At 34.5% G+C, this 22744-nt stretch overlaps 1 protein-coding gene across 4 annotated transcripts; it reads right to left on the bottom strand.

Moving 5' to 3' along the window:
* Positions 1-241: 241 nt before the first annotated feature.
* Positions 242-5625, bottom strand: LOC103950724 (B3 domain-containing protein Os03g0120900-like). Of its 4 annotated transcripts, XM_048589920.1 has the most exons (4): positions 3578-5625; positions 2977-3062; positions 851-912; positions 242-436 (listed from the first exon to the last, which is right to left on the bottom strand). In XM_048589920.1, exon 1 carries the CDS (start codon positions 5133-5135, stop codon positions 3747-3749), a length of 1389 nt encoding a protein of 462 aa, XP_048445877.1. In that variant the 5' UTR covers positions 5136-5625; the 3' UTR covers positions 242-436; positions 851-912; positions 2977-3062; positions 3578-3746. The 4 variants fall into 4 exon arrangements, with proteins under 4 accessions (XP_048445877.1, XP_048445875.1, XP_048445878.1 ...); XM_048589918.1 differs by having other exon boundaries at positions 851-3062; XM_048589921.1 differs by lacking the exon at positions 851-912.
* Positions 5626-22744: the final 17119 nt, after the last annotated feature.

Genomic DNA, 22744 nt, shown 5'->3' with positions numbered 1-22744 from the left:
TAGGCTTACGTGTGAAGCCCAACGGTCACACGTGCTCCACGTCACCCAATTCGCGTTAGCTTGAAAATTCGGCTCACGTGAGGGGGTGTGTGAGGATGTAAAGGTAAAAGAGTCCCACATTGGGAAAAGAAAAACCTTACAAGGATTTATAAGAGGTTGGACTACTCCCTATATTACCAATTACCTCAACTTTCTTCGTGCTTCATTCCATTTGTCTATAGAAATAAAGATCCTATACATATGTGTAAAATGTAGAACTCTGTTCCTCTGAACTTGATTTTATTAAAGAGTCAAATGTATACATGTGTAAGTACGGAAATCTCTTTAAAAATTCTATGTACGGTAACATTAATGATGGATTTTTTTTTTGTGTGAACTTGATTCAAGCAGTCCCTACTAATAATTTTTTTTTTCGGTTGACATTACCGCATAAAGTCTGAAAGGAAGATAAACTACGTTAGAATGCCATGAGGCCAATCAACTCTAGCTATATCAACAACTAGAAGATGTCCAAAAAATGGGGAGCTTGCTTAAAATATTGGAGTACGTTTAGGGCTAAATAGTACCTAGGCAAAATTTACCTAACAAAGGTGTATAAAAATAAATTACTTCCAATACTTTGTGAATTTTATTCTGCATGCAAAATTCAAATATCTCTTTTCGTATTTTAGATTAATTTAGAGTAAATACTTGTGAACAAGATACAAGCTCAAATTTCTAGTGGGAGTTTCCAGCTAGGGAGAGAGAGGAGGGGGGTTGTCAAAACAATAAAAGCCAGCCATATATTAACACTTGACAGAATTCATTACCCTAATGAAAGGAATATATCAGCTTCTGGATATGCACATACCTACTAGAAAATCCAAAACCGAAACTGACTGTTATTATATCTGATACTCATCATGTTCCAGACTGCAAATGCATCAAAATGGTGTGACTTCATTAATGTAAAATACAATTCCTTTTGCGGGTTATAACTTATACTAGAAATACTTCATTAGTTAAAATAGACAAACAAATAAAATTAACTTAAATTGGAAACTAATATTTAGCTGTACAGACCATACATTTACATCTAACTGTTGCAAATATATGTTTTACAAGTTAATTAGTTTCCGGATTTTGTACTTGCATGTCAAAGAAAATTTTAATTTCTATAAATGTATACACTCATAAACTTCTTATATAGAGATTTAGGGTAGGAAAATGATTACTCATAAATATCAGTTATGTCAGATGTAGGATTTGTATATATTAAGGTATGTAGGTGTGTATAGTATTATGATCTCTCTATACATCCGTATTGCTTAAACTTATTATACATACACAATTCAATTTGTACCAAAAATTATCTAGAAACCACTGAACGATATCAACAACCAAAAAAAAAAAAAAAAAAAAAAAAAAAAAAAAGAAGCAAACAGCACTAATATCATCATCAAATGAGTTTTAGTAAGTACTATAAGGATTTAAAAATTCCTATTATCTTACAATGTCACATTAGTAGTGACACTAGTGAAAGAATTTAGGAGTAATGATCAGGAGAATGAACAACATTAGTATATGAGCAATTAATTACTAACTATAAACCAAATATTCCTAATCCTTGTATATTTGTGCTTTTCTTTAAAAAAAAAAAAAAAAAAAAAAAAAAAACTGGTGAAGGATTTTGCCAATTGTCTCTCGTGTAAGAGGGCACAATTCGTATATGCTAAATCACCTGAGTGGCTGATGTGGGATGTTTCCTAATAATGTTAAAGTTTTTATATATTAGCATTAGAGTATTTTGTGTATATTACCATGTTCATTTCGTTAAAATTCTGTATGAATTACTTTTTTATGCATGTCTCAAGCATGAACCCTTCGAAAGAGCTAATTCTTTTTCCTCTGATAAAAATAATTAAACTAAATAAAAATAAGGGTAAAAAAAAAGAAAAATTTCAAAGCAAATGTAACCCTAGGCTATGATAAGAATGTATAATGCTCATGATTTCAATTCGCACGCAGTGAAATCCGAAGATGGATGAAAATTTTGTATAATGTCAGGCCTTAGCAATAAGTTAAAGTTAGGCTCACAGCTCGTTAATTTTGTTCCTCATTTTACTTCATGCATGCAACTAATGCATTCAAATAATACACACATATGCCAACTAATGCATTCAACTCACTGATCCTTAATTTTGTGACAGATTATTTGAACTATAGAACAAGAATAGATCAGCTTTCTATTGTAAAGTTTTCATACACATCACAATGGTAAATGATGAAAAACATGATTTTTTAGGTGGCAAAAGAACCTGATCATGAATCCGGTAAGTTGATATATATACACATATATATATATGTATATTTACATGTATCTATCATCCATATCTTTAAACTCATTATACAATATATCATCCCGAAATATCAACCATGATTGATCAAAAACATTAAAAATTATAAAGACGACGCCCTAGTATATTGTTTTCGTCTTTACAACACTATGATTTTATAAAATTCACATTACAATAGAGCATGCAGCTAGCACTCTAGCTACATCTCTACTACTCTTATTGTCATGCTGTTGTTGTTGTTGCAAGTTAAAAATGTGGTCCATATTAAAAGTTCAAACCATGAAAAAGGTACTGTTTAATCCTTACATTAATTAAGTTTAGTACTACCAAATATACATTTTGTTGATCAAATGCAAAGTTCAAAATTTTCTTGTAAGTAAAAGCCAAATGCAACATAGACATAAGAACAATAATAGTAGTACTAGAGGTGCACCATAATACATTAGCTATATTGATTTGCAGGAGAATTTCATTTTAATTTTGCAGTGAAATAAAAAGAAAAAATTAAGGTGGCAACAAGAAAATCAATAAATTAAATTACTTTAGTGCAGAAAAAGAAGGTAGCAAGAATTAATGAAGGAAAATAGTTAAAGATGTATGAAGAGAGAAATATTTTCTGTTATATAACAGAGCTGGCTACCTTATCGCTTTTAATCTCTGCAAGTCTGTCTGAGAAAACCCGCGAGCACTGGTGTGCCCAACGAAGCAGCGACAAGAACAACAAACCTACCAAAGGTAAAATACAAAACTGCAATTACATCAGGTCGCTCTAGCACTAGCAGCACTTTTGTTCTGATCATCATCTGTTTCCTGAGCAGTCAGCAGGAAAGGTTGTTTCTTCCATTTACTTACTTAAATGAAAACAACAACAACAACATTGAAAGGAGGGAGGGGGAGAGAGAGAGAGAGAGAGAGAGACCAAAGAGATTAATATACAAGTAAATAAGCATATAAATTGTAACAAATTCATATTTCATATAAATTGTAAAAATTCATATTTCATATCATCAGTGATACAAAATGAGAGCATGAAATCTTGGGGAAATGATGGATCTATGCCTTGATAGAATATACCACTGCGCTGCATATGATCTATATCTATCTATATAGATTGTTATTATATAATATAAAAATATTTATACACCTGAAAATTAAGTTACAAAAACTCTTAATAAAGCTATCAATTCATTAGATCATCATCATTTCATTCTCTTATAAAATAAAAACCCAAAACCTTGTACCTTTTCTGTACAGATGACTATCCATTGATCTGAGAAATGAGTTCTCTCCCAACTTCTTATTCAATTGCAAATTTGCCACATCATCCCATTTTCTCCTTCTGCATTTCTCGTTTCTCTTCTTAATTTTGACAACCTTGGATGTTTATTGGCACTGTGATGGAGTAGTCAACTAGACAGCAAAGTCCAAGGACATGGAAGATGGGGAGGCCTTGCCACTCACGTTGAGAAAGTCGGTGGTGGTACTAGTAGTGGTGGTGGAGGGCATGGTTTGGTCGTGGAGAGGCATGCCGTCGTAGAGCCTTAATTGGAGCGGTGGGGGTTGCGATGGCGGCGAAAGTTGGTGGTGAGCATGATGATGATGATACTGAGATGATGATAATGTGGTTGAAGACAATATGTCACATTCATGATCCGACTCCGATATGGGACACTCCATGTTCACTCCAAATAGCCTCAGCTTCTTGGCTGCCGCCTTCCCATGGACCACTGGCACCGACTCCAGAACCATATTCGACTCATGAACCCGACCCAACTGTACTTGTTGGTGTTGTTGAAATTCTATTAGTCTGCTGTCCCCTTGCTCAGGAAACTGTGGCGGGGCAGCGGATGAAGCTGATCTCAAATAATAAATCGGCCCAGTAGAGTTAACCACATTTCCGTAACCATAAGAACCCGAACCACCACCACTCGTCCCAGTATTTCGATATGGGTGATGCATATTGACGCCGTAATTAATCTGCTGCTGCGACAAGTGGTCCGGAGTCACTACTGCCCCGGGAGGTCTCATCAGCAACGGGCTCCATGGAACCGGCCGGTGAGGGTTCCAGGAGTATTGATGCTGATGCGGAATTGCAAAATTGGGTTGATAATGTGGATGAAGTGGGTGGTGGTGGTGGTGATGGTTTGGATAAGGCGCATCCGGGCGGCGCCGCCAATCAATAAAAAGACGGTCTTTCCCCACCTCACCAAGTCCTCGCTGGAACGAGACTATGTCGCCGGCGTCGAGCTTTTTCTCCTTCACAAACCTGCTCCACCCTTTGGTCATCACGTAGCTCTGGCTGCTGTTCCAGTAGGAGTACCTAAACCGCCACGGCTTCCCGTTCCGGTCCTCGAAATTCAGCAGAAGCCCCTTCTCGTTGCTGGAAGAATCCAACGGGAAGTACTTCTCGGCGTGCTGTTTCGGGATGACGAGGCGGTTGAGCTTCCCTACGTCGCTCGGCGTCACGACTTTGTCGAACATGTGCTCCCTCTCGATGGGGATTGGGTTTTCTTCTCTTTGAGCACCACCATCTTCGTTGTTTTCTCGGGGGGCCGAGTCCATAAGCTCAAGCTTCGTGTCGGGGCTGCCTCTGCCGTCGTGCCAGCTGCGGCTTCTGCTGACAGCCGAAGAAGGGACCAGAGTGGCTACGCCGGTGGGTTTGATGTAGTGAGGAGAAGACGAAGATGAAGAGGGAGAGGAAGAATATGAGAAAGGAAGCTTACCTCTCACCATATTTTGGTCATCCTCAGTAGAAAATCCAGCATCTCTAGCTCTTGCGGCTGCTGCTCCGAAATTCATGATAAATAAAAAATAAAATAAAAGTGGAAAATCAGGGGAAAAAAACCCCCACTTCTTGTTTTTGACTACCTCAAATTCCTAGATCTTGAAGATCTAAGGGAAGAAGAAAAAAAGCAGGTTTGTTGGGGGCTAAACTCTATAGCTAAGACTTTTCTTTTCGCACTTTCCTCTATCTTTTATGTTATTATTATTGTGGGGTTTTTTCTCAACTTTTTGTGGTTTTTTTTTCTAGGGTTGAGATTGCTGATGGAAAATTCTAGTGATGAAGAAGAGGAAAGTAGGAGGAAGCTGCAGGCTGAAGAGAAGCAGAAGCTAGAAGGGTAGCTCTCAATACAATGACGGTCGGTGCATTCTTCTTTGACCAACAAGACTCAGATACCCCATGAACGTTTCAAAGAGAGCAAAGAAGTTCCTCTTCTTGTTGACCTCGGGCTTTGAGAGAGAGAGTGCAAGGGAGGGAGAGAGAAGAAAAGAAGTTAAAGAAGGAAAAGAAAGAGATATTTGTAGTAGTAATTTTTGAGTTTTTGAAAACACTATTACATGATGTTATTATTTTATTCAACTTAAAATATATTAATTATTTTTTATTATTAAATTTTAAATGTGTGACATATAATTATATTGTTTATTTATATTATAAAGCGTAAAATAATATACTTGTTTTTTAAAAAAAAAATCTCCATTTGAAGAGAAGGCTGGCTATTATATGCCATGCCTGGAACCTTCTCCAGTTAGGCATGATTTTTTTAAATATTTTTTCCATGTTATAATTTTGATTGGTTTCTGATGAATAAAATTGTGGGAAATTAAATATAAGTAGGGACCTCATGTATTATCTTTGTTGGGCTCATGTGAGCTTGTCCCTGTCATCATCCTGGGTGGTATTTTCATTTTTATTTCAAAGTTTTAATTTTTTTTCAATCTTATCTACGATAAGGCCCAAAGGGCCAGCTGTTTTGGAGAGCACGAACTTGTAAATTCAATACAGCAACTAGGATCGGTGGACCATTTTTATTCTTTTTTGGCTTTATTTTTGGAATTTTGCTTCTATGGAACCTATTTTAAGCATCTGCTGCTAGCAACTAAGCAAAGCTAGTGAAAAGAAAGAAAGAAATTGTGAATTTTAATTTACGGTAAGTGAGTTTTTGGGGTTAATTAACTTTACTTGCTTGATTCTTTTTTCTTTTTTCTTTTTCTTTTTTCTAACAGGACCATCCTCTATTTTAGGCAATATAATTGTTTGTTTTAAGTTACCCGCCCAGCTGCCCTTTGCTAAATCATTTAGTCTATTCAAAAGAAAAAAAATCATTTAGCCTTTTTGTTCTTTTGTTTTTAAGAAAAACTTCGACGATACAAGATGCATTCAAAGAGAAAGTTGTACTTAAGAAATCAACAAATCCAATTTTTTGTGCGAACTTTTTATTTAGGTAAAATCTTATTCATGAAGATATGCAAATTATTTATGTCATCATTTGTCATTTGGCCCCGTGAATATATTTTCGAAGTTAAATTTTTAACTTTCGTATTCCTAACTTTTGTTCTTGAGCTTGTTTCGAGTTCACACGTGTTTGATGAGCTTTTACCTTGTGAAAACTATTGATCAAGTGGTAGTAACGAACTGTGGGTACCTCAGCTTGATTCAAGTAATTTTATAGTGCAAGATATTAAGTGTAAATTCATTATTTTAATTGTTAACATGTGTTCTTTATAAGAAATTGATTCATGAATATAGGTGGCATTGGAAGAGAGTATTTTTCAGTTGATTTATGGATATGCTTAAAGTAGTAATGTTCATAAGGGTTAGTTATTGTTAACAACTCTGTAAGAACTTATGAATTGCGGAAAAATGAAAGAAAGGAATGCAATTGTAGAGAGAGAAAGAAAGCTATGAATTTCAGTATACTTCACCAAGTGAATTACAATGCCAGTTTACACACTTATATAGCTCAATAGTTGCCTTGCGCTCTAAGCTATTAGCACCAACAACTGTAACTAATAGCTGCAACAATTCTAACTAATTGCCACATCAGCTAGCTAATAATCTTACTAACTGTTTTGTCATATCAGCATAACTAATCTTTAGACAATAATACCCTTTAGTCAATACTGGTCAATATTCCCCCTCAATCTTAACTTGGGTTGCCAAGTTTAAGATTGTAATAATGCTTCACAAATGAAGGACCATGTAACCCCTTGGTTAGTATGTTAGCAGATTGATCTTCAGTAGGAATGCAGCTAACTTCCAAGTCACCTTGCTGCACTCTCTCTTAAACAAAATGGTAATCGGTGTCCAAGTGTTTTATCTAAGAATGAAACACCGAATTTGCACTCAATGAAATCACAGACATATAGTCACAATGAATGACTGGGGGTGTAGGCAAAAATAATTCCAGATCCTTCAAAATATACCTAATCCAGGCTATATCAGCAGTAATGTGAGCCAACGCTTTATATTCTGCTTCAGTAGAACTCCTAGAAACCGAATGTTGTTTCTTTGATTGCCAAGATATATGATTGTTGCCAAGGAAAACTATTTATCCAGTCACAGATCTTTGAGTATTCAAGTCTACTGCCTAATCTGAGTCTGAGAAAGCATTAAGAGTTGGTTCTACATCTAATGAATACACAATACCATACTTCAATGTTCCTTGAAGATATCTCAGTATTCGTTTCATAACCCTAAGATGAATATCAATTGGTGTTCATAAATTGACTTACTAAATTTATTGCAAATGCAATATCTGGCCTAGTGAAGGTCAAATATTGCAAGGATCCAACTATACTCCTATAAAATGTAGGATCACTGAGAGGAATTCCTTTTGTCACTAACAATGAGTTGTGCGGTTTACATGGTGTTGAAGTCGGGATTGGCTCACAAGAATCCCTACCAGCTTTATGGATTAAGTCTTTAATATACTTTGACTGGTTGACAAAGATATCACCACTTGGCTGATATGTAATTTGAAGACCCAAAAAATAGGTAAGTTTACCTAGATCCTTTAAGTCAAACACTTCAAATAATTCATAAATGGTACTTTTATAGAATTGGAACCTGTCAAAATGATATCATCAACATGGAGAAGGAGTATGATGATATCAACCCCATCTTTCTTCATAAACAAGCTTGTATCAGACATGGAAGCACAAAATCCCATAGCACACAAATAGCTTGTAAAAGTAGAGTTCTAGGCCTTTGGTGCCTGTTTAAGACCATATAGGGATTTGATGAGTTTACAAACATGATCAAGACATGTGGAATCAATAAAACCCTGAGGTTGTTCATATAAACCTCATCATGCAAATCTCTATGTAAAAACGCATTTTTAATTTCTAACTGTTTCAATTCCCAATGGTTCATTATAGCCACTGCAAGAATAATCCTCACTGTATGTCTAACAACAAGACTAAAAGTATCAGAGTAATAAATTCCATACTCTTGAGAAAACCCTTGAGCAACCAACCTAGCCTTGTATCTGGAAACATTGCCATCAAGATTCTTTTTCACCTTGTACACCCATTTACGACCAACAACTGACTTGTTAGTTGGAGGTGGAACCAATATCCAAGTACCCTGAGAGAGTTATATTTTTCTTGCATAGCATCCTGCCAATGTGATATACTTGCAGTTTTTCGAAAATTGGATGATTCGACGTTATCAGTAATCTCAGTGACAATGAATAACCACCAGAGAATGATTCATTTTCAGTGACTTTTAAGGATTTCAATTCTGGAAAAGTTGCTAGATATGCAACATAATTTTGCCTCTCAATAGTCCCATTTTTCAATCTTGTAACCATGGAATGATGAGGAAGTGAATCTGTTGTTGATACATGATTTTCAGAATTTACATTCAACTGAGATGAGAAGGGAAGAATTACCTCTAGTTGAGAATTGTGATGGACATGCATTAAAGGTGATTTGTTTGTTGTAGGAGTACAGTGATGGTGATGAGAAGTTGACTATGAAGATAATTGCTGCATATTTGAAGCACTGAGGGGTGAACTAGAAATTGACAGATCCCCAATATCAAACCCTTGTTGCATATTTGAAGATTGTTGCTGAGAAGAATTCCCTAACAAGGATTTTGTTTGTAATTCCTGAATTGAAACACACTTTGATGTTGGTACCTGATCATGAATTGCGGGAACTGCCATTTGAATCACAACAGTATTAATTCTTGCATTTTGTGACTGTATAGAGACATTAGAATCTTGAACTGGTGCATTTCTATATGGAAATTCATCTTCATTGTGAATTACATGTCTTGATAGAACCAACCTTTTGCTCTGCAAATCATAACATATGGCTCCTTTATGCCCCAAAGCATATCCAAGGAAAACACGTTTTGAAGATCTAGTTTGAAGTTTATTCACAGTGTATGGTCTCAGATTAACTGTGTTGAGATAGAGCATTGTAAGGATTCATAGTTTCAATAGTGTATGCTAGATCCTATGTTGAGATAATGATTTTCTCGTCGATCCACTGTGCAATTTCTCTTTATCAATCGAAGTTCTTTTCTAATTAAAGGTTTTTGGGGTTATTTCTGTTCGAGGTTCAAGATTGCAGTGTATATCAGGCTCTTCGTTTTTTATTTTATTGTGCACACCAATTGTTTGTTTTTATGCTTCAGTGAGAAAATGTTTGTACTTTTGTTCAAGATTGAAAGGCCGATAGCCATTTTATGAAAGATTGCAAGGCCAACAACCAACTTGTTAAAATTTTGAAGATTGTTACTTTTCACTCGAAAAAGGCCAATAGCCAAAGAGTGGTTTATTGAGAAATTTGTGATTTTGTCCCTAATATTCAAGAACAAAGTTTTTTGAGAAGAAAGAAGAATTGTTTGATCAACATTACTTGTAATTGTGTTCAAGTGGCAGAATCTATTATAAATATTGAAGGGTTACTTGGTATGCTTACAGTAAAGTTACAACAAGACAATTTTGTTAAGTGGAGTTTTCAGTTTTAGTCAGTTCTTAGAGGCTATTAGGCACAAATGTAGTGAACTTCACAAATTGCAATGAACTTGACAAAGATTGGAAAATCATTTGATTTATTTATCACAGGAAATATCCACACGAATCTTGAAAACTCATCTACAAATGTTATGTAGTATTTATACCCTTCTACAGACTGTGTTGGAGATGGTCCACATACATTAGAGTTGACTTTCTTAAACAGAAAACTAGCCCTATCATGTTTAACAAGAAATACTTGCCCACACATTTTCCTGTTAATACAAGAGGAACACGTAGTTTGACATGAATCTTTACTCAATACTTGCTTTTGCTCCAAGAAGTTGAGCCCTCAGATCTTTTATATAATATAGTTGAATCCCTAACAAGTATTACAGTTTTGATCATCTCAAACTCAGGTGGTAATCCAAACAAAACAACTATAAGAAAGTCATTCTCAATAATTTTTTTCTCCAGCAGACACAAGTTAATCTTTAATAGCCTTGATTTTTAGAAGAAATTTATCCATTGATTCCCCACCTTTCTGAACTGTGTGAAATTCACTCTTCAATTGATTGATTTTCACCGTGGAAATAAATGCAAATCTTTCTTGTAGATAGGTCCAAGCCTTATGTGAAGTCTTGTAACCAATAATATGCTACATAGCATCATCAGACAATGTAGCTATGAGTAAACCAAGCAAAGCCAAATCTTTCTTTACCTAATCTTTGTAAGCTGAAGTGACCTCTTTTGTAACTCGTCTTTGTATTGATCACGAATCTTAGAGGGCATGGAGCTTCTCCAGTGAAGTAATCAAAAAGATCGTAGCCTTTAAGAATTGCTTGAAACTGAAAACTCCACTTGACAAAATTGTCATCTTGTAACTTTACTGTGAGCATACCAAGTAACCCTTCAATCTTTACAGTAGATTAGGCAATTTGAACACAATTACAAGTAATCTTGATCAAACAATTCTTCTTTCTTCACAGAAAACTTTGTTCTTGAATATCAGGGACAAAATCACAAATTTGGCTATTGACCTGAGTGAAAAGTAACAATCTTCAAAACTTTAACAAGTTGGCTATTGGCCTTGCAATTTTCATAAAATGGCTATCGGCCAAAAAACCTTTAATCAGCAAAGAAGTTCGATTGATTAAGAGAAATTGCACAGCAAAATAGGCAATAAGGATCGACATATGAGTGATACCATGATAACAGTACTGTAAGAACTCATGAATTGCGGAAAAATGAAAGAAAGGAATGCAGTTGTAGAGAGAGAAAGAAAGCTATGAATTTCATTATATTTCACAAAGTGAATTAGAATGATAGTTTACACACTTATATAGCTCAATAGTTGCCTTCCGCTCTAAGCTATTAGCACCAACAACTCTAACTAATAGCTGCAACAATTCTAACTAATAGCTGGAACAATTCTAACTAACTAGCACATCAGCTAACTAACAACCTTACTAATTGTTTTGCCATGTCAACACGACTAATCTTTAGACAATACTACCCGTTAGTCAATATTGGTCAATAGTTATACGGTCTGACATTATGTTACATGGTTGTTATAAATGAGAAGGAAGAGTTGAGGATGATTTTTTAGATGAACCATGACAATATTGTTAGAGTATTAAGAAAAAGTATAAATTTTAAAGAGAGAACCCTGAATTAAAAAAAAAAAGTTCTCAAATTAAAAAGACTAAAGAGAAAAATATTAAGGCCAACTTAGTCAATCTAATAGATATTGTATGTCGTGATGAAACCACCAACTGGTCTTTAAAAAATAAAAAAAATAGCCTATCATATTGATACATAATGTGTGATAAGCACAAGAAGCAACAAGGAAATGCAACCAACACTAGTCCAAAGCCAAAACAACCTAATCACTTCATAATTTGTCACAAAACTAGTGATACCAAACATTTTGAATAGGAAATACAAAAGATGCAAGTAGTTAATGCTAATAAAGATTGTGCACAAAATCACCAACGAAATTATCAGTTGCATCGAACTACACTCCCTCCTAACTTCACCATAAGACAGTGTCAAAAGACACAAGCCCGCAAGAGCAAATCTAACTCGAACAACAATGGTAAATAACTAAACTGCGGTAAATAACTAAATATTATGAGTTAATTATGTCATTTGCCGGTCCACAAGAATTAGGATAGTTAAAATTGGTTTCATTTATTTTGTATGGACCATTTCTTAGTGCAAACAACACAGTGGAGGCATTAGGTGCAGCAATGTCTAGCTGCCCCATGCATAAGCAATCAGTCACGTGATGCCAATTATTATTTTGTAATAGTCTCTATCTATTCCATTCTCCTTCAAGTATCCTCATTTCACTGCCCTGTGCTCCAATCTAAAAGATGAAACCAATAATATAACACGATTATTGACTTCTTTTTCACCCAAGCGATATTAAAGGAGGAGAGTTCGAAATCAGGACCTCGGGTGTATATACTGCAATTCTCTAATCATAATATATATTTGTTTTTCTAAAAATTTGAGTGAAAGGAATTAAAACATATATATTAGATTCAGAAATGGCCAATTTCATTCTCTTTAGAGCATCTTCAAAGGAGACGTCAAATTCAAAACATCAATTTTAAATTTGATGGCTAACTTGACAATTTGACATATTATCAGTATTTTCCTTCCACCCGGTATGCCAAAATTTATTGCTTCATTTATGTATTTTTTAAATAAAAATAATAAAAGTTGGGTTGTTGTTGGTTTAAAAATAATAAAATAATACTTAAATAAGCTAGCATTTAACGTAAGGCAAGTAGAATACCTTTGAAAATAGCAAAAATTAAATTTGAAGGCAGCTTCAAATTTTACATATCTTTGTCATGTTAGCTTAGCCTTCTTTTCCATGTCATCTTTAACATCTCGATTGAAGTAAATGGTATGTCATTAATTTGTTACCGTTATATGTCTATATGGCATTTTTGACATCTTATTTGGAGATGGTGTACTTCAAATATTAAAGAATTATAGTCGATCATGATATTTTGATCCCTACCATCCAATGATTGTGCTAAATTTTAATAGTTAGAGGGTTTTTTTTTTTTTTTTTTTTCCTATCTGTCGAAAAGACGAAGGGTTGTTGAATAGCCAATTCCTCAAAGGGGCTTGATGAACATCACCTACTCAAAAACTGCCTGTTCGTTGATATTTTATTTCATACATAATTAAAATGTGAGGCCCTGTGTCCTTTCATGTCTACATCCTCCATCTTTTTCTTCATTTTGCATGCCCTAAATTCCGATATTTTGTTCTTCATTTCTGACTCTCGACCTCATCAAAGGATCCCTAGCTCTAAGCTGGCATGCAAACTCTACACTTAAAATGTGAAACCAAAAACATAAACAAATAAGAAATGTATAGATCGAATTACGTGTCTTGGGTAATTAACACGTGCAATGTTAAACACATCAATCGACCATGTAGCATCTTTAGTTAATGGAGCTCACTCACCAATAACATTTTTACGAAATCTAAACGGAAATTTGGCTCAATATTTGAAACATTGAGATCATGCTATATTAAATTGTGCATCTGTATTGAATATTTACTAACATTTACATGTCTGTCATGTGGATTGGTTAATCTCCCGGCCACTTGGAGCAAACAAAAGGGACCACACTAGAACTATAATAAATGAATAGTTATAGGATGCAAAATGTAATTTGATTATTTTTCTTCGTTTTTTTAGTCAGGTGGTGATTAATATCTTATGGTCATCCACTCTTGAATAAGTTTAGATTAACACATTAATAGACGCTCTCTTAACAATATCATATCTAAGAGCATTTCAAGAGAAGATGTTAAAACTGCCACATAAACATATTAAAGTTAAAAATAGCAATAAATTCTCTCCAACCGAATCTTCAGTTTCTTACATGGAGCTGAGTCAATTGAAGGCAAAACCTTCTGGCGTCAAATTTGACAGCTATTGACAAATTGATTCAATGATTTTTTATTATGTTTCACACATCCCACTCAATTTCTGGCCATCAAGTCGAATGAATTGAAGAAGACCAATGAACAAAAATTAATAAGGGTGTGTGAAAGGTAAAAAGGATTATGTGAATAACATTACTCTTCATAATAAGTGTTGTGTGTTCCAAGTATTTGTTTGGTTGTCTTAATAATTAGACCCAACAAAGAGATGTAAAAATTATAGAATGACATATTTATTTAACACATGGGGTGGAGCAAAAAATTGTCCAAAATGTAAAATTACCACATGAGCTATAAAAAATCATTTTGATGTTTTACATTTGACATCTTTTTCTTTTTCAAGTTTTCAACTAATTTTATATTCACACTTGATGTACTATGCCGTATTTCTTGCACATTGAAAAATCTCTCATAAATATGAGTAACCATGTATTCTCTAATAATTCGATGATCGAGAGGACATCTATGTATCTTGGCTTATATTAACTATAGATTAATGTAATTAAATTATTACTCATGATCATGGTTTCGATGAGCATGCATGATTTATCTTATAAGTTGATGTTTAAGATGCGGCTATCGTAATCCCCCTCCTGAACAGTGACGTTTGTATTTATCGAAAGGAACTCTACCTTAATTTATAGCAATTAAATATGTCTATGATAATATGATTCATTTGACTTAAGTTGTTTGAGGACCAGTTCTCTCCCTCCCCATTTTGCATCCAACTTGCAATTTTGGCATCCCCAAAATGCAACCCCACACCCACTTGTTTTAGACGCCCAACCCGGGTTCTTGTCATATTGTTCCCCCTTAAACTAAGCTTGATTATTTAATTTACTTGCTAAAAATTGTGACACCAGTTATAATTAAGAATATTGCAAAGGAAGCAACTTCTAGCTGGCTTATTAATCTAGAGTTTAAATAAAGTGATTGTGATGTAGAGCAAATGGCTGAGAAGATTGAAGGACAACTTGGAAGCGCGAAATTGGTAAAAAGGTAGGAGGGCTGCATGTTTAGGTGTCAGCTTCAAAATTAGACGTATAATACGTCGTTTCGAAGAGAATATTGACGCAAGGAACAATACTCACCAGCGATGCATAGAGACAATTTTGACCAGATTACTTCGTTAACAATCCCAAATAGCATTTAAAATTTTATGATACTTTTAATACTTTGTTAACCGTTTATTTTATTTGCTATTTGAACTTTAACTCTTTCTAGGGTTTGGTTTTATGTTTTGGACGTACAAATACACTTCATAGGTGTTGGAATTGTGATCTTTCAACTATTATTCAATATAAGCATGAGTGTTCTCTCTATCTTTCTAGTGGACTCTAGGGCTTGAAAGTGGATTCTAGCATTGGGATTTTATTTGATTTTCCTTGTCATATATCTCGATGCATCGATCATATCGGTTTCCCTCATGTGCCATTAACTTCAAGGCTAGCTAGCAACTAAGAATCAATTAATTGAAGGAAGTGTTCAGGTTCCACTCTAAAATTAATTGACAATGACTAGAGTGTCTAAACTCTTTATAAGCAGTTGTGAGGTTTCTTAACTTCTGATGTGGGACAGTGTTTTCACATCCTTACCTCCTCACGTGTGACGATTTAATTGGGTGTCATGAAGGTGTGGTCGTTGAGCTTCACATGTAAATTAATTTGCTTAAAGAAAGCTAAAATTTTACCTTAAAATCATTTGGCAATGTAAAAGGTTGTGTAATTGCTTAGAAGCCCTAACAAAGAACCCTTAATTTTCTGATGCAACATTTTTCTTCACAGCCTCAAGTTAAATTGGTGACCATATTTCTTTTTGAATTAGCTTATAGTTTTTATTTTCTTTATTTCTTATGCTAGACAACTAGTAAGAGATAAAAAAAAAAAAATACAAGAATTCTATGCAATTCTATTATATGCTTTTCATGTGATGCCTTCCCTAGCTTCTATTTGAAGATAATAAAAAACTATGACAATATCTGGATTTGATGTATTTGTTTTTCATTTTCTCATTGTGAAATATTTTGTGGTAATCCCTTGGTCACCCTTCTGTTAGCCAATATAATAAAGGGAACTTTAACGAAAAGCTTCCAGTACTGTTCATTTTAACAAAAAAAACTACTTTTTTGCACTAAAAAATCAATCATGGTACTATTCATTTTACCCTTTATTTTGTCCTTATCGTTAAAACTCAAAGTTTTCAAGTCATTTTCATTAGTTTTCTCTTCAAGCCATTTTTATTAGTTTTCCTTATAATAAACAGATTGCTCTTATCGATATTTTGCTCCTCTTATACATAGAGGAAAAAGAAAAAAAACAGTATATAGTATAGAAAAGCATGAGCGCCCTAATAATATGTACGTACGGAACGTTCTCGCTTATGAGAGTTACATATTATAACATTGTTTTCTTTGACAAGTACATATTGTCTCTAGTGAAATCTTTGTTGGATATTATATTTTTGCTACATTTCAAAAATCATCATTGAGAATTTGAAAGACTAATCTAATTTTAAACGTTTATATATATTGACATGATAATGGATAAAGGAATGCTGAAATGTCTCTATGAGTCTTACGATCCCAAAAGGGTTAACTTAGTGGCGAAGCTACAGAAGGGCAAGGAGGGACACCCGCCCCTCCACTTGTAAGAAATCACCATTGAGAGTGATGATACCACCCCTCTGATCTTTTGAACCTGCCGAAATCTGGGATGGTTTTGGTTCTGGTCGTGCGCTGCGGCTCTGCTGCTAGTTTGGTTATGGTTTTACGAAATATGCGTTTTAATTTTTTTCTTAAAATACCCAGGTCAAACGACGTCGATTGGACATGGGATTTGTAAAAAAAAAAAAATAAACAAAACGGTGCGGTTTGTGGGAGAGTGTGGATTTGGATCCCATTTGGATTCAAGTTGTGGGGATCCTAGGGATCCTCACATCTAGCCGTTTATCATACGTTGTGCGGTCAAAAATAATTTTGAATTTATTTATTTAAAATTAAACACAAATAATATCTAATGAAAACTGACCGCACAATGTACGATGAACAGTCATGATGATGTGAGTTTCCCTAGAATCCCCACAAAGATGATTTGTGTTTTGAATGAGGATAATCAATTTTTTCTTCTGACCTCACCTAAAAAGAAAACTATAAGAAAATAAATATAAAAAAATTTAACATAAAATCAAATACAATTTTACAAGACATCATTTTTATTTAAACCAGGAGGAAATGTGAAATTTTATGTTTCTTTTTTAAATTTTATATGCTAAGTGGCAGGGGTTTTCGATGAAAATTGACTGTCCTATAAAATATGGGTGGATGACTTAGGGGTTGGAGACTCCAAAGGATGAGAATTAATATTGTAACTCGATATGATTGTACCTATATAGGATGAAATTCCTACTTGTACATTAAGCATATACATTGTATAAATATTAACTTTTGTGTTATGAATCATTCAAAATATGTTTTCTATATTAGGGGTTAGAGTGTCAATTGAAAGTGAAATTCTGGTGAAATGTTTTTGGTGAAGAAATTCAGTGGAAGCTAACAATGCATTACAAGATGGTTGTGGTGTCATGCCTAAAGATACATAATTAAAGGCTAATCATTGTGATATTCACATGGGTACTATACCATGTTTGATCTTCAAGACCTCGGACTTATGGTGACCGCAAATTTTTTACGTAGGTACTATACCTCTTTTTGATGACATGAAACTTCGCCGATAATAACTGGAACTTATTTGTATTGATAGATTATGAACAATATTAATATTGTATATTATTTTAAAGGATTTAGTTGTCTACAGTACTTTTTTAACCTTTATGCTTTTAAATTTTGCCCCTCCCCCCAACAATTCCTGGCTTCATCACTGGGTGGACTGCCATAACTTTGTCACCAATTGATCCCATTTTTCAAGTATAAAAAATAAAAATAAAAAATAAAAAATAAAAAAGAAACTTAATATGTATATGTAGATGTGTATGGTGCATTATAACACATGGTCAAGTCTCTAAATTAAGCGATGAATCACTACTTGCATATATACGGTTTTTGTTGAAAGCATCTAATACTGAATACATATGCGGAAGAGTGAAGACGAGACATCACACTAGAGCTAGGTAAGGATAGTTGAAGATGGCCGCGTAGGATGGAAAACGTTTTAGGTGATTACGAGTATTGGTCGCTCATTATACACTTGAGATTGTGTGTTCGATCTTTTTTGTTCGAATATTTTAATTTTGTATGAGAAAAAAAATCTAATGCATTAGAGAGTTAAAAAAAATGGCGTAGACAGGGGAAAATCACCAGGAATATCTGGTGATAGCTGTGTTGTTATTTGGCATCCTTGGGCTTTTTTTTTTTTTTTTTTTGTCTTGATAAAACTTAATTAGTGATTATACTTAAAAAAAAAAAACTTCATTAACTGTATACCGATGCTCGATTGCTTGATTTGGAATTCCTTTTAAAATATTGCCAATTTGCAATGGTCTGGTTCTTTACTATTTGTAGCTAGTTAATTGGGTTTAGGCACTTGATCATCTGTTTACAGTTTTCATAAACAAGTGGCTAGTTTGATATGTAGCCAAATTGGCTGGTGACCTAGCTGTAGCACGACGTATTACTGTCAAATCAAACTATGGGCTAAGGAATAATTGGAACTTAATTAGGCGTAAGGAATAATTATCATAGGCCGATTATTTAAGCTGCTATTAATTGTATATATATGACTGGAAAGTTAATTTGTGTTTCTAATACCTACCTACATATCTTTCGTTTTTAATTGCTACCTGCAGGTCAGGAAAGGATAGTTCTTCCTTATACCTTTCCTATATTTTGAAAGAGAAATGCTAAGGAAGACTTTTTAAAAAATGGAACTCCCCAAGGACTTTCTTCAACCTCATGTTTTTTACACAATGTATTATAATGTTCACACGAGAACTAACGTTAAACTATAAGGTGACAAAGAATCCATAAAGAGTTCCACTTTAAAAAAAATATCCTTAGCATTTCTCATTTTCAAAATAATTAAGATGCTAAAACTAGGTAGGGTTTACGCATGAGTCCTTCGAGGGCAAGGCTTTCCAAGAATAGGTGGGACATATATGTATACATTGGTCTATACATTTAGGGTAAATATCTTATTATAGATACATATGTTATGTTATGGTATTAGACTAGTCAGGGGTAAATTCACCTTGGCGTAAGGTGGGTTACCTGATCCTCCCAAGCTTAAAAATCTTCCGTGGAAGAGTTGGGTGTAGCTCTTTAAAAATCTAAGATGCCATTAAAAGTTGTCCTCCAACTGACCGACGAATTGCCTTTATGGGCACTGTTCATGGTAGCTGCTAGCCTCATGTCTTTGTATGCATTTCTATGAGCATTTGTCGATAGACTCACTCAACATATGTTGGCATCTGTCAGCATACTCTCTCAGAAGCTGTTAACATTAGTCGACATGCTCACTCGAAAATTGTTGGCATCTATCAATGGGCGTACAATATAACTTTGCAAATGACATCAGACTTACTAAGGCTAGATGAAATGCCAATTTGCATACTCAACTCTGTGTGCGCTATTCTTAATGAACCCCTCCCCACTCTCGCGGACGCCCGCGTCCAAAATAACATTTTTCTGCATTTGCCACTGATTGTAGACTTACAAATTTGTAATTTTCTAAATTTCTAATAATGTACAAAAGGTTCTAGAATTATTTAGTTTTGTGCAATTGCAACACCCTTGAAAAGAGCTGGGCAGCGGATTGCAACACAATATAAAGTTTGGGTGGTTAATTAATTTAAAATAAAAATTAGGTTATGTGGTAGTCAAAATTGGAAAAGTTCAAGTGTCGTTTGTGCAATTTATCCTTATTTAAAATATACCCCAAATGATAAATCTGTTGGCTATCAATCCCATAAGACGTCATGTGATGTTGTCGTCACACACCAAAAATTCTTGTCAATCTAAAGGGATAGTTCGAAAACATACCATAATCATACTGTTTGGAATATTTATAAAATTACAACATATGATCGGTCTGGTTAGCTAAAATCTGAAAAAGAAATAAAGGCAACACCCCAACCCTTAAAGTAGGTTATTTTCAACATCTTAGAAATGAATCGAAAAGGAAACAAAAGAAGTAAATAAAACGTAGGTAATAAAAAGTTTATATATAGCTAGGCATTGCACATAGTCCCAGCCATAAAATGAATTTGTGTTTTCCCCAGTGCACCAGCTAGCTAGCTTGCATGCATATCAATGTAAATGAATCAATATTGTGCAGAGGGATGGGGGACTAGATTATGATGTCTCACTCGTTGGAGTTACTAGTAGAGCCCCTAACCCTAAGCACCCATTGACAAAGATCAATACCTAAGCTTTTATAGGGTTTGATCTCATGCCTCTCGTTAAGCCTTACCTGTACTTAGTTATACCTTTATCAAAATTTTCCCTCTCTTCTCCTCTCCTTTTCCCTTTCTCTTCACCCCACTCTAGACCTATGGTTAGGGTTTATAGGGTTGCGGGACTTGGGATCATATTAGGTTGGGTCAGTACTACTGTTATCTTCTTATCCATCGGTTCATGATTTTTGTTAAGAGCATACAGAAAAAGAAAATCAAATTACATGTTACCTACAAGGAATGTGAATTGAAATTATTTTGATTCACTGCCAAAAATTATTATTTGCCCAACGAAACTTTATTCGGCTCGGCGGAATCCTTTCCTCTGAAAAGTGTGTGTGTGTGTGTTTTTTTTTTTGTAGTGATTCTTGAGTTCCTTTTTGTTGACTTAAATAGAATACATCAATTGTTTCACTTCTTAACTTTTAAACATGTTTATTAATATATATAAAATTTAAAATAAAATAAAAAGTGTTAGTTTGCCTTTGAAATATGTAATCAAATACCCAAAAATCATAAATTAGACCAAAATATAGTTAATTCGTTTCCCTTCGTCACTTTCCCAATTTCTAAGATGTGGTTCCTTCACATTGATGACACAAAATATAATTCTTGGCACGACCTTAATCACCCTTCATGTTCAAACAGTGACGTGACTATATGTATCATATGCGTGCATATGAAGCTTTTTTGCTGGACTACACGTACAATACAAACACACACACACTCACACACTCCTTCTCTTTTTGAAAAAGTTGAGGTTCCATTATAAAACCAATCGATAACATAAAGAGTAATCCAACCTCGTCGATGCTTTTGCAAGGTTTCTCCTTTCTAGGATATAAGTCTTTCCAAGGTTTCTTCTTTCATCAATGTGGGACTTTTTACCTTCATATCCTTACACGTCTTCTCACTTCTAGAGAACTTTCAAGTCAAACACGTAGACAACATGAGTTGAGTGACATGGAGCACATGCAACTGTTGGGCTTCACATGTGGGCCAACTTGTTATGACAACATAAAGAAAGTTGAGGTTCCACCATTAAACCAATTAGCAATATGAAGAGTAGTCCAACTTCTTATAAGTTCTTGAAAAGTTTCTCATTTCATCAGTGTTAGACTTTTTTACCTTACATCCTCGCATCTCTCTCGTCTTATCCTATCCTCACCAGCCAATTTAATACCCTTTATTCTCATTCAGTATATATATTTGTACTAACTGTATGCATGCATGGACTGATGAAAAGAAAATGCAATTATATAGCAACTGTGTAATTATCATGAGCTAGTGGTATTTGATGCATGTTGTTGTAGAGTGATATTTTTATAGGACCATACCTCTCAGAAACTTGAATATTGGACCACCCAGTTAAGCAGGCCAAGCTCACTCTACCCTCCCGTTAGCAGCTATCATGCATTACATGATGCATCTTCCTCCTCTCTCTCTCTCTCTTACATGTCTTACATGCATGATTCATCTGCATCTTCATCTTAAAGGAATTAGTAAAGTAATGTGCATTAAATTTTTTTGCATCTAAATGCAGCTCGAAATGATTAAACAAACAGAAAGACCGAAAGGTTGATCGAGCAGCAATCCTAATTTACATTGCAGATACGGGATCTTCTTTTTTCTTTTTCTTTTTTGTGGGCCAAAATAGATTTGAAGTGATTTGTTAACCAACATATAAGCAGAAGTTGTAATCAAGCACTAATTTAGCTGCAAATAATTTTCTGAATGCTTAATTTGGGGGCTTAAATAATGGATGAGATCGTGTTTAGGTTTTGACGTCTCGATGTATAGTGTCAGGGTTTACGAAGGGGACAGTTTGGGATGCGTCGAAACAAAATATCAAACCCATTATAGCCGGCTGACAATTGGGATTGAATTACAAGCCTAAAGCCCAAGTTTTCTTTTGTCTCAAACTTCCACTTGTGTCTATAAATTATTTTGATACAAGCATAATGGGAAGTGGAGATTTAAGTTAAGTCATACAATAAGCTGATAGAGTAAAACACTTGAAAATTTTCATCCTTAGCTTCAATCCTTCAATCTTTCTGAAGCTGCAGTGGGTAAAACAGTACTTATCATGGAATTGATCAACACCATTGCCAAAGCTCATGGGGGTGTATCTATTAGGAGAGTCAAGCTTAAGATGGATGTCCCGCTTACAAGAGACAAGTAATACCTAAGAGTCTAATACCTACTACCCTCTCAGTTACAAGTGAAGGCCAGTTGACTGTAGTACTAATGACCCAATTGTGTCTGTAATTAAAA

This window comes from the organism of the source record quoted next, unplaced genomic scaffold (genome assembly GCF_019419815.1).
Source record: "Pyrus x bretschneideri cultivar Hongxiangsu unplaced genomic scaffold, Pyrus_bretschneideri_v1 Contig3, whole genome shotgun sequence".
NCBI classification, from domain to species: domain Eukaryota; kingdom Viridiplantae; phylum Streptophyta; class Magnoliopsida; order Rosales; family Rosaceae; genus Pyrus; species Pyrus x bretschneideri.
The sequence above is the reverse complement of the archived record's forward strand: the minus strand, read 5'-3'. Positions and strand labels throughout refer to the sequence as shown.

Coding starts and splice junctions, on each gene's coding strand:
- LOC103950724 (XM_048589918.1), bottom strand. CDS start 5,135: ATGAATTTCGGAGCAGCAGCCGCAAGAGCTAGAGATGCTGGATTTTCT.